This window comes from Phodopus roborovskii, unplaced genomic scaffold, assembly GCF_943737965.1.
Source record: "Phodopus roborovskii unplaced genomic scaffold, PHOROB, whole genome shotgun sequence".
Taxonomy (NCBI): Eukaryota; Metazoa; Chordata; class Mammalia; order Rodentia; family Cricetidae; genus Phodopus; species Phodopus roborovskii.
In genome coordinates, this window is record NW_026126480.1 from 410,143 (window position 1) to 423,747 (window position 13,605).

General features: G+C 36.9%; 1 protein-coding gene across 2 annotated transcripts in view; it reads left to right on the plus strand.

Moving 5' to 3' along the window:
* Grm5 (glutamate metabotropic receptor 5) overlaps positions 1-13,605 on the plus strand; it is a 433,207-nt gene that overhangs the window by 333,105 nt on the left and 86,497 nt on the right. For both annotated transcript variants that reach the window (XM_051192180.1, XM_051192181.1), the window contains exon 4: positions 12,719-12,965. In XM_051192180.1, the coding sequence (XP_051048137.1) occupies positions 12,719-12,965 (247 nt within the window). The remainder of the gene's footprint in view (positions 1-12,718; positions 12,966-13,605) is intronic.

Below are 13,605 nucleotides of genomic sequence, written 5' to 3' on the forward strand. Positions count from 1 at the left end.
CAGTTGAGGAACATCTAGTTTGCTTCCAGTTTCTTGCTATTACAAATAATGCTGCTAAGAAAATAGTTGAATAGATGTCTTTGTTGCATGGATGTGGATCATTTGCGTATATGCCTAAGAATGGGATTGCCAGGTTCTGTGGTAGACTGATTTCCATTTTCCTGAGGAACTGCCATACTGATCTCCAGAATGGCTGTACAAGCAGTGAACTCTTTAAAATAGCGTGGGTAGGAACTTTTAAAGTTCACTGATATCTACTCTAAGCATCAATTAATTTCCTGATTAATCAATTAAGTCATACTAAAAACACATTATTAAAACCCAACATAAAGATCGCCACATTTTTTCAATCATGTCATCAAAGTACTGGATAGGAGATACTGCCTTATCAGCTTTATAGTCCCTTGCCATTCTCTGTCCACCACCTTGCTTCTTATTCAAAGGGTACTACTCCAGAGCCATTGTGTATCTTCCCACCTCCTGGACCTTACTTGGACATTTTGCACTATGTACCCCTACCTGTGTTGCAAAGGGAAAGAAAGCTTGTTCTCCTCTGTCTCACTTTCCCTTGAAGCTTACTTCCAAATTCTTACAACTCCATCTGGGCACTATAGCCATCACCTGTCACCCACCAAACCTGGCTCCTGAAAGTTTTCTGAGGTATAGCAATTTAAACCCCAGTATACTTAAATGGGAAAACTTTGGATTGCTTATTTTGGAGGGATAGCTGATCATCCCTGGAATGAGCTCTATCTCTTTAATCTGTGTCACTCTCTTCTATTCCTTTCCCCTCTTTAATTAAATTTTTAAGACATAATAACTTCCAAAGCCTTTCCAAGTATTCCATAAGCATAGAATTTGACTTTCTGTCAAATATTTTCCCTAAGTATGTCTCATAGGCTCAAGTCTTGTCATTCAAACTTTTAAGTGAACTGAATATACCTCCGGTTATACATATATCTCCATATATATATATATATATATATATATATATATATATATATATCCATTTTTCTCCTCCTGAGTAATTTAGCACCTTATAATCCTTATTTATATGTTGGCCTAAATAATTTAGAGCTTCCACAACCTTTCCTATACCTTAAAGATCACCTCCCACCTTGGGGCTCAATAAAGCTTCTTGCTAATTCAAATGATCTTCTTGATTTGGCTCCTTTTATTTTTACCTCTCCTAAAAACACAGTCCCATCTTCACTACTTAAGTTCTCATTTAAAAAAAAGTTTGTTTGTTTGTTTGTTTTCTTTTGTTTTGTTTTCTTATTTAGACTTTTCAGATACAAAGTAGTCTCTAATTATCACAATTCATTTTGCAGAATCATTAAGGCCACAAGCTGTATGGTGAATCATGTGATTTCCCTTCCTAAAGTTCAGACCTTATAGAGGTATCCTCTTCTTTTAACTTGCTTCTTTCCTGCCTAGGGGCTTGATTCTATCCATGAGATTCAGAGTGCTGAATGCCAGGAAGGGATTTTTAGTACAGACCTAATTTGTGCTCTCTTTGTATTCTTCCAGATGTAAGAAATGGCAAGCCCACAGCTCCATCTCAATCTCCTCATTACTTTTCCTGCCAAATCATGGATTAGTACAGAGGCAAGAATCAAATGTCACTCCCCATTGTAGATCCTCCTTTACATAAGCAATCTCTTTTAGGCCAGACAGTTGATCCTCAGCTGTATGTTTTGTTAACCAGAAAAAACTTAACATAACTCTTCTCATAACTTTCTTATGATCCCATCTCATCTGTGCTATTTGCAAGGGCTACAATACATTATCTAGTTTATCCACTACTTGTGGACATTGTCACACTAACATAAGAGCTCTCACTCACTAAGAATTTGTGTTACCCTGTACCACATAGAATATTACCAACCAGAGTTTCTCCCCAACAAGTATTCTCCACTCACTCGAGCTTGAGTCTTTGTGCTCTCTGCCCAACCTGAAGGTAGGTCTATCATAGTTACCCAGCAAAGAACAGCATCTTAAACATATCCCTACCATGTCTATTAAGCTAAGGAGGGATGCTGTTGCTTCATAACTTTCATAAGATTCTTGTGTCTCATAAGATCTGCTAGATTCCTGAGTTATATAAGCCTCCTTAAACTATCCACAAAGAAATGTTTCACCTTGGCAGAAGTAGCTACAAAACAGTAACAATAAAGAGAATAAAAACATTTAATGAGCCTAGTAAGGATAATACATAAGGATACATTCTCATCCTGATCTCCAGTAACTATTAGGTCCCCAAAGCAGAAATTCTTTTCTTAGGCAGTAATGAATATATTTTTTAATTGCTTCACAAAAGATAGCTTGAATTTCATTGTAGAATTGGCATTCATGACCTTCAAATCAATATATGTTAAACTACCAATATTAATATTATAAAGTAGTTTATGGCTTCATTTTGTTATCTTGTTCACCAAATCTCTCTTCATTTTCAAGCATTACTATTGTCATTTTTATTTGTGCAAACTAAAGCAAAAAAGAAGTTAATTAGTTGGTCAAACAAAAAGAGTATCATAATTTGAATCCAAGCTTCTAAAATTAAGTTTTTATGATGTGCTCCTTGCTCTAAATATAGAACATTTGTTTGAAAAATTTCCACCACTAAAACCATTTTGACCTTTGCAGAATTATGTGAAACTGAGAAAATGAGTCTGTCACTATCATGCCCCATTTGCACATCACCTGAGGAGATATAGTATAGTGTTTTTCATGCGACTGGGTCTTGTCTTCTATGTAAGATGACATGACATCCATCAGAAAGGACACAGAGCATTTCACTTTGATTGGAGCACTGATGACATGCATGCAGCAGTTAAGCCAAGACTATATTTTAAAATTAATCTTCACAGAAAGTGTTTCTTACACTCCTTTAACATAGCACTAGCCTATCTGGAAGGTTTTACCCTATACATATGGTGACAATGCTTTACCAATTGAAAACTTTCTCAACATACATGAATCTAACTTTTCTTATACACAAAAAGACCTAGTAATTGATAATAGCTAAATTACAACTATAGTATTAGTTTCTTAATAAATTTTGACCTTCCCTGTTTGTGAAAATGTTACATATTCTCTCAAATTTGCTCTTCAGATTCTCTCATAAATTAATCAGGATTATTATTTTCATTCCCATTCATAGGAAATGACATTTGTAAGTGGATGTTTATTAAGAATTAAGAGAAAATAGAAGTGTATTTCAGAAAGGACGGCCTGTAGGATCACCTTGAACTAGATTTTAAAATTCTAACTCCTTCTGTATTAGCTTTTGTCATTAGGCACTCCTTTCTTGTCTATGAGCCTAATGTTTCTCATATAAACAAAGACAGAATATAATACTCAACTTGCACATTTGCTATGAGAGTTGAGGTGATGGATCTAGTGCATCTGATAACAGGTATTGTGGGAGATTCTTTCCTCATTCTCTTTTACTCTAATAGCTGCCTTCGAAACATTACATGATAAAATGGTTTCTATGAAATCATTAACATCACAACTAAAAGTGGCAATGTCATGATTTAAAGTAATTCACTCAATAAATAATCCCCACCATTGGTACAATGACTACCACACTCAGGACAGAGAACTTCACATACACATGCTGTAAAGATGTGTAAAGATGATCAGACGTCTCTAAACTTCTGTGACCATATGTCTACTCTAGTCTTTTGTGTTGGCGGTGACAATTATTCTTCTCTGTGTATAATCTGTGAACTCTGAAGTTGCAATTTAGTTCTTTTTTTTTTTTTCTAAAGGTTTGGATATGACAAAGTAATTCATTCTTTTGCAATTTTCTACTTCATTTCAGTTACAGCGTTAATTAAAAGGGTTGAATTTCTAATTTATCATGCTTTTTCTTTTTAATAAGAAGTAAAACCTTAATGCAAACAATTTTTGCCATCCTTATCATTAGAAACCTGGAGAATAGAGAGACATAAATTCCTGAATGTGGGCAGTGCAGACTTTGCAATTAGTTCAGACTATTCTAGTGATATGTTTACATGTAAATTGTACTGTGTACAGCATTAGTGAGTTTTCAGTTATGTGGTGCCCCTCATTAGGGTGTGATTTCCATGGATGCTTTCTCAAGTTCTCACAATTTTTCTGGAAAGCACAATTTTCCTTGTTCTTTTCAACATGAGGTGATCTTGAAAACACAACCGTTCAGTTCTACCTGGGAGACACAACCCAGGCTTCAAAATAAAGTATCCACTGGACTACAATTAAAAATTTATAGTAGGAAGCTAATTATTCTTTTGTGGAAGCCATATATTGTTGCTCTTAGTGTTTTCTTCTTTGGGGAAGAACCAACACCCAGCTCCCAAATAAATACACACAGACATATTTCTTATTTATAAATGCCTGGCCTTAGCTTAGCTTGTTTCTTGCCAGGTTTTCTTTTCTTTTTTATTTTATTTTAAATATTGATCCCAGTTCCTTCTTCTCTCCCTCCCTCACTCTTTCCTTCTTTCTCTCTTTCCCACCGCACCCCACTCCACATGTAAGGTGATGCTTTCTAGGAGGGGGTCATCTAAATCTGTCTAGTCATTTGGACTAGGGACTAGGCCTTCTCTCTTGCCTCTAGGTTAAGGGAGTAACCCTCCATGGGGACTGTGCTCTCAAAGTCCTTTTGTGCACTAGGGATACATCATGGTTTCACTCTCTGAGGTCCCTTAGACTGCCCAGGCCTTCTGAGACCCATGTTCAGGAGGTCTGAGACTGTCCAATGCTGGCTTCCCAACTATCAGTCTGGGGCCCATTAGCTCCTCCTTGTTCAGGTCAGCTGTCTCTATGTGTTTCTGTAGCCTGGTCTTATCCTCACTCTCTGCATCTGGATTCCAGTTTGGCTCAGTGTTTAGTTGTGGGTGTCCGCTTCTGTTTCCATCAGCTACTAGATGAGGACTTTATGATGGTGGATAAGTTAGTCGTTGATCTCATTAGCAGGGAAGGGCATTTATGGTAGCCTTTCAGCTGTTGCTCAAATTGTTAGTTGGAGTCACTCTTGTAGGTCTCTGGACATTTCTCAAGATACAGTTTTTTCTTCAAACCTATAATGGCTCCCTCTTTTATGCTCGCTCTTTCCTTTCTCTCTCTCTCTCTCTCTCTCTCTCTCTCTCTCTCTCTTCTTCCTCTCTCTCTTTCTCCTCTCAAATATTCCTCCCCTGACTCAATCTTCCTAGTCCCACATGCTTTCCTCTCCTCCCCTTCTCTTTCTCCTAGCTTCCTCTCCACTCATTGCCCGCCCCACTGTCAATATGCTCAGGACATCTTATCCCTTTCCCCTTCTATGAGCACCTTTGAGCTGGGCTTCTTCGCCTTCTTCTATGCCTATTATTCTTATGTTTGGCCTTTTCACAGTGCCCCACATTTCCTAGGATGTTTTGTGTTCAGGATTTGTTGGATTTAAGATTTTTTCTTTGATCAATGAATCTATTTCTTCTAGTTTATCTTCAGCACCTGAGATTATCTCTTCCATCTCTTGTATTCTGTTGGTTATGCTTGTGTCTGTAGTTCCCAATCATTTGCCCAGTTTTCTATTTCCAGCATTCTTTCAGTTTGTGTTTTCTTTATTGTCTCTATTTCAGTATTCAGGTCTTGAACTGTTTCCTTCACCTGTGTAATTGTTTTTTCTTGGCTTTCAGTACTTTCTTTAAGAAATGTGTTCATTTCTTCCAGTTTTTTGTTTTGTTTTTTGTTTTTTTCTTCCATTTCTTTAAGGAATTTTCTCACATCATCTTTGAAGGCCTCTATCATTTTTATGAAGATATTTTCGAAGTTGTTCTCTTCTGCTTCATCTGCTTTGGGGTGTTCAGGTCTAGTTGGTGTAGAGTCCCTAGATTCTAGTGGTGTCATGCTTGCCTTTCTATTGTTAGGTGTGTTCTTGTACTGCTGTCTTTCCATCGCTTCTTCCAATGGGTGCAGAAGGTCTCTCTCTCTCTCTCTCTCTCTCTCTCTCTCTCTCTCTCTCTCTCTCTCTCTCTCTCTCTCTTTCTCTCTCTGCTACTCCCCTGATGGGCTTAGGTGGGTCAGAACTTCAATGTCTGTAGCTCTGGGTGATCCAAGCTTTCTAGGAGGTCTCTCCTCAGGCAGGAGCCCAGTGATGGGGGATCAAAGATCTGGAAGGCGTTGACTCGGGATTGTCCCACAGAGACAGGTAGATCTCTGGCCGGGGCCTGGAGCTCTGGCAGAGGACGGGCAATGGGGGTCAGAGATCAGGCAAGGTGGGACTCAGGGTGTCCTATGTGGATAGGCAGGTCTAGTGTGCTCAGAGCAGTTCCAAGAAGTTTCCTGAAGGTGGAGAGATTGTTGGATCTGCCCTCTGTTCCAGAGCTCAACCAGACCAGTGGGACAGTGGGCTAGGTAGTGTACAGGGTAGGAGGAGAAGGGCTTATGTATCAGAGCGCCAGGAGTGCTCGCTGGGGACAGGACAAAGGGGGAGCAAGATTCTGGGCTACTCCAGGGTGTTCCCAGGGAAGGGTGTATGTGGGCGGGGGATTCACCCTGAACTGATCCCAGACTCACCTCCAGCAGAAATCCAGTGGTGGGGATCAGAGATCAGGCAGGCGATGATGATTCATGACTCAGAGTAGTTCCGTATGGATAGGCATTGCTAAGTTTTCTTAACTTAAATTAACCCATTGATGTTTGCTTCTTGCTTTTTACCTTTCTCTTCTGTAAAACTCACTTTCACTCTTTCTCCAAGGCTTGCTATATACCTGAGTGCCTGGTCCCTGATGTCTACCTCTCCTTATTCTATCTTCTTCCTTGTTCTTCACAGATTTCTCTTCCTATTTATTCTCTCTGCCTGCCAAACCGGCCTATTTTTTCCTCTTGTCTTGCTATTGGCTGTTCTATTCTTTATTCAACCACCAGGTGTTTTAGACAGGCAAAGTAACACAGTTTCACAGAGTTAAATAACTACAACATAAAAGAATGCAACACATCTTTAAATCATTAAAATAAATGTTTTCTGACATAAACAAATGTAGCATACCTTAAAATAAAATAATATTCCACAAAAATATGTCTTCAGAAAACATGACAAAATGTAGTTAAGATGGAATTAATAGAAAAAGAATGGTGGCAATAAGGATAGACAGAGAAAAGTGAGAAGAATGTTGTCACGATGTTTGTTCCCTGATTCTTAAATGTCATTACCATCTAAACTCCATATGGAAATTCTATAAGAAAAAATCTATGGCTGTCTGAAATTATACATTCATTTGAGAACTATCAACCAGCTGCTGGTGGTACTCATTACTTAAACTTAGGAGTTGGCATTCTGAATGGAGATGTATGGAGTCCCTACTGAACTTCTGATGCTTCATAAAGGAGCTGCTGCTTTCTAGGGCTGCTGGGATCATTTGCTTTGCACCATGAACATTTAGAGGTTACCTTCCTGTATTTCAGATAAAACTATGTATCAGAGACACAGTGAATATTAGGAGCTGTATCAATATATGTGGGTACAAAGCTAGGTTCCTAGAGCTACTGTGCTGCCTCACATAACATGGACATAGGCCATGTTATCAGGGAGGACAAATTATTTATGTGATGGCATCCATTGCAACAGCCTTTCATAGGGATACTTTGTATCCCTAGTTGTGGCCCAATTCATAGCTCTCACAACCACTTCTTCATGCCACAAATCTTATTACTCCATCTATACCATCATTGTAACATCACATCTCTGACTGGCTCACTGCACCTTAGATCTCATACAGTAAGTCTATTGAGTATTTCTATGTTCTATTACCTCCCATGATCCACTAATAAAATATTGGCAATACTAAACATTGTACTATATGCAGGGCAAATAATGACAACTAAAGCTAATGTATATTTTATTCACAGAGAATTGATTGTCCATTCTGAATTAATCTCAAATCTCATGGTAGGATTAGAGGCTTTGCAGACAAGAAAATATGAATGTTCAACAAATATTAAAGGATTGAGTGAGTTGTCCACTTTAATCCACAGTGTTAGAGCTTGTGAAAAATACAAGAAAAACAATGTTGTCTTGGGCTTCAGGAAACTCATAGTCTGTTGGTGGTTGGCAGTGAAGTCCATGGATTATCCTAATACATGTCACAAAGTATTACATGTTGTGGGTGGGAAGATGAATCAGTTGTTAAGGTGTTTTATTTGCAAACATGAGGATCTGATTTCAATCCCCAGAACCCACATACATATAAAACAAAACAGAAACAATTGTGGTGTACACTTGTAATCTTAGTGCTGGGGAAGCAGAAACAGGCAGATCCCCATGTCTTGTTGACCTGACTCTAGTGCCATGAGAGACTCTACCTCAGAAGTCTAAAATGTTGTTTGTACTGGACTCCATATTTTCTAAAAGGAAGTTACCTTGATGAGGAGAAAAACTGACTTATCTGTGGGTATAAGGCAAATGGATTGTAGTTAGGGATTATACTGTTAGTCAATAAGGGGTTGTAGATTCTACTACAATAACCATGAATTCACTAGCCTTGAATAATTAGATAGATTTCTGGTATGGTTTCCTTTTCGTTGAGTTGACCTTAAGTCCAACTAGAGAACTGCTGGATACCACCAAAATATATATGTGTATACACACACACACACACACACACACACACACACACACACACACGTATGTATGCCACTACAGCACCCTTACCAGTTGGTTGTTGATGTGGTCCATAGCTGGGAAGAACTATTTGTTGTTCCTCTCCCCTCCCTTGGAAGTTTGTTTGGTGACTTCTGGTAACATGAAAACTTGTCAGAAGCCATGGTAATAAAATCTCACCAACTTGATTGTCAAAATGTGAGCTGAACAAGGACAACACCAACAGATATGCCAAAATGGATGAGGAAAAAGTCCATGAAACTCAAGCCTATTCAAAGAACTATAAACAACTGAGGAAAGTTGAGAGGTGTAAAAGTGGTCTTTCCTAGTAAAAAACTCATTTGGTTGCCCAATGCCAAAACTCAGTCCTGAAAATATATATAAAAATAATATTTAATGGAGTAATCTGGTTATACTTAGGAATATGCATGGACATATATGCATATAATAATAATTTTTTGCAAAAAAAAGAGTCCATAAATTGAAGGCAAACAGGGAGAATTTGAAGGGAGAAATGTTGCAATTGTGTTATAATCTCAAAATAATATGTGGAGAATAGCTCTTGAAGAATGATACCTGTAATTGTTGTAATTGTTCTCATATATATAATATATATATTATGTGTATAATATATATATGTATATATATTATATACACAAACATGCATGAACTTAACACAGAAAGAGAGAGAGATAGCAGAAAGAGAGAGAATGTTATATGTTGTAATGGAAGTATAGGTACATTTCCATGGAAACACAGTGGGAAATAATTAACTTGCTTTGGATTATGTTTTACCTTTCAGTCACAACAGGAAATAAATGGCTGTTCCACCCACTGTGTGTAAGAGAAATTCATTGGTTATGCATAAGTAATATCTAGATATATTTTAAAAACAAATGAGAGTGGGGTGAACTTGCTTCTGTGCAGTGCTTTCATTATAAGGTTACAATGTATTATCTAATGGCACCCTCAAAACTTCCAATTACCTTCTTGAACATGCTTTACTGCCTTCCCTTACATAATTCTTTTCCTTTCTCCTTGCTGGTGGGCACACAGAAAGTCTTAGGAATAATATGAAAGTGTTTTAGCATTTAGAATAAGAGTAGACATAAATAAATAACATGCTATCTTCTAATTATATTTTTGCTTTTTTCTTCTCCCCAGTAATGAATTAACTGCTAATAATATTATGAAATTTTAAATAATTTGCCTATCATAATTAAAATGTCACTATTTAAATAATTAGGAGGCAAAGAGTCTTGGAGAAGTTCTCCCTTATCCTTTGGCCTTATTTTCCTCATTTGTCAACTGAGTTATTGAACCAAAATAAAAAAGTAGCAATCTCAAATAAGTGCAATGGCTAAGGAAATTTCATGAAAATTAATAGAGTTAAAATGGGGAGAATGAGGAAAGTATGGCTGTATCTTTATTTTTATAAGTGTACAAACCTAGTTATATGATATTTCTACTCACTGGCACTTAGGCATCTAAATCTATATCCAAATGCAAGTTCAGCCTGGAGGCTTCCTTTCTGCAGACTTTGGAAAAGATAGGTGCTCTCTCAAGTTCCTGACACTAAATAACCTTCTCAGACTCTGCTATCCTGATGTAGTCTTATTTTTCTTTGTATAATGCACACTAAGCTTCAAAGTTCTCCCATCTAAGTACTAACCAGGCCCAACCCTGCTTAGTTTCTAAGATCAGAGGAGATCAAGGATGTTCAGGGTGGTATGGTTGTAGACCTAAGCTTCAAAGTTAAACTGCCAAGATGAATTAAAGACCACATTCTGTGGATGGCAAAATCAAATTTGTAATCACAGATTGGAAGCTTTGTATATTTGAAAATCCTTCTGGAGTCTTCTGATTCGATTATATACTGATAAAATTGTCCCTAAATACTAAAGATTGTAAACCAATATCCAGTGTAGACTAAAGAGAATAGAAAGAAAGTCTTTGCGTTTATGTCATCTTCAGAAATGGCTGTGAGTAGCTGACAAGTTTGGGTTAGTACAGAACCTCATGGCAAACTGGGTCTGGCTTGAGCTAAGTCAACATTGTTAAAGGAGTGCCTGTTTTTTCTCTAAGAGTAAGAAAGAAGTTTGGAGTAAGAAAAGAAGTCTGAATAAAACGGATCCTTTTATTATGGGGACTGAGGCCAGTGAAATTAGCTTAATAAAACTAAATTTTCTTGGCTCCTAACAAGCTATCACTGTATTTATTGCTCAGATGTTGAGGTTTTGGGAATTTTTTTTTTTTTTGCTTTTGAGGACAAGGATTTTATCTTTTTCCTTGTTGTATCACCGGCATGTAACACTCTGACATGCAATAAGGACTCTAATACATGATTTTATAATAAACAATTTAATCATCTTTGACTGAGTCAATGAATTAATGAATTAAAGAACTAATAAAGAAGAAATTACATCTAAATCTAAAGCACCAATAACAAAACAATTAACTATGACTGTATAAATCCTACTAAGACAAACCCAAACAAAAACAAGGTATTTAGAAATATAAAGAGAAGATAGGAGATATTAGTAAGACTGAAGAGTGGACCTTGTAGACAGTGACACTTGTAGAGGTGCCCTGTCATTCATCTGTCCTAATTCACATACTCATGTTCCATTAGCAGTGCCATCTTGTGTCAGGTTCTATGATAAGCTACAAAGACAGCATCTGTGACCAATGTAGAAGCTTGGGAAATCCAAAGTAAAGGGAAAGCCAATTAAAGGCTTTCAGCAGAGCTATAAACAACAACAACAAAATGTCATAGCCTTAAATATAAACTACAGTAAAAATTTCAAGCAGGCTGCTCATATTTAATATATTTAGTGTAATGACAGAAACTATATATGTGGAAAAGGGTCCTATATGATGAGGAAGATTGATGTGGGGTAAAAGAAAGTATGGAACAATAGCAAACACAATACACTACATACATGTATGGCATGGTCAAGTAACAACCTTCATTTACTTTTAAGAAAGCAAAAACATGAATGTGATAAATGGTGTTTGCGGGGAGGGGGAGGGTTGGCAGATGTAGAAGGGTGATAACAGAGGGTGGGTATGACAGTAATAATGAATTATTTATGTACTTAAAATTGTCAAAGGAAAAATGTAATTAATAAAATTGATCTTAGTAACACCAGCAGAAAAATATAAAGCACTCATCTAGAATTATTAAGGGAGTTTATAACCAAAGCAGAATATTTTTAAGCCAGATAAATAAGGTAACATCCATATACATCCCCTACAGGGAAAGGATATCATCTCCATAGTACAGTATAAAAGCAGGGTATAAAAAAGTATGTGTGTTTACTACCATCTATGTATGCTAATTTATGAATGAAACTAATAAAGTCTTAAAGAAACAATAAACTAGAATATTGTTTAGCCCTTTTAAGTACAGCAAATACTTCCTGAAAGAGATAATGAATATCTAGGAGGAAAAGAAATTGTTTTCATTTTATTGTCTTTTAAGGTTTTCATTGTGACATTGAATAAATAAATTAGGCTATTAGCAGTAGGACTGCTATTGGACAAGTTTCATTGACTCCAAATCCATATTTAGTCCATCACTGTTTCCCAATTGCTCAACAATAACACAACTTCATGTATAATTTGACAACATAAGCTTTGACTGAGTTAATAAATTCATAGTTTTGAGACTTTTGAGAATGGAGAAGGTGGGTGATAAATTATCAAGTAAGTATAGTGGAGACCAAATATGACAGAAAGACTTACTAGCTGTAGAGATATAGATTGGTTATGGATGTTTGAGCCAGGAAGTTACATAATAGATGACTAGAGAAATTAATTTGACATTTAAGTAAATGGGTAACATGGAAATACAAGGCTATTCTGAGCGAAGTCATTAGGGAAGGCTTGATCTAGTTAGGGAATCACATCTTTCCTCATGGTTTTGAAACAAAACCCACATGTATTCTAGAACAGTTAGGAAAAACAAGTTAGCACCTGTTTCCTACTTCGATCCCCAATTGTGAATGAGACAAGCACTTTCTAAATGTTTAGCTATGGAGGACAGCTAGGTAACATTTCAAAGTTAATTCTTATTTTATTTCTCAACAGGTTCTCTGACTCTAAGAACACATCATGTTCAAGACTCCAAAATGGGATTTGTGATCAATGCAATCTATTCTATGGCTTATGGGCTCCACAACATGCAGATGTCCCTGTGCCCAGGCTATGCAGGGCTCTGTGATGCCATGAAGCCAATTGATGGGCGGAAACTTTTGGATTCTCTGATGAAAACCAATTTTACTGGAGTTTCTGGAGATATGATCCTATTTGATGAAAATGGAGACTCTCCAGGAAGGTACTGTTATAACTCTCGTTGTTGACAACAACAAGTGAATAATGGTCACCTTCTATTTTGGTTCTCCAGGCTTCTAGGACAGATGTGGCTAAGGCTCTTATTCCAAAATGAGCTGAGACAGACAGGGACAGCCTCATTTTCCTGTGGCCAAGGAAGAGTCCTGACATTAATACCCACTATGTACTTTTGAATTTGTAACCATTTCAGGGACATAAACTTAGAGGCAACACCCTTAACTTATTATAGACAAATAAAACCCCTCCCACAGGTTTCTCAGTGATCATTGGTCAGTTTATTGCCAGTCTTTGGTTACTTCTTATTGCAACACTAGTCTCAGACAAGAAAGTTTCCATTTCTGTTAGCTCAGAACTAGTGTGAGGACCCTGCTCTTCTGTTCACTCTACCTGATGATGAGTCACATCATACTTTATTTTGTTTATCCTCTAACAGAAATGCTTTCTCCCTTGTTGAGTTAACAAGCTGCCCTTAACTCTGAATTTTCTATTTTTTATGGAGAGGTTACTGAAAACTATGAAACTTGTTCATAATTAAAAGCCAGTCTTTAGAGAAATCATTAGGTATTGAAAACTTACAAGAAATGAACTCTATCTCCTAATATAAGGATTTATTTTGCTAAAAC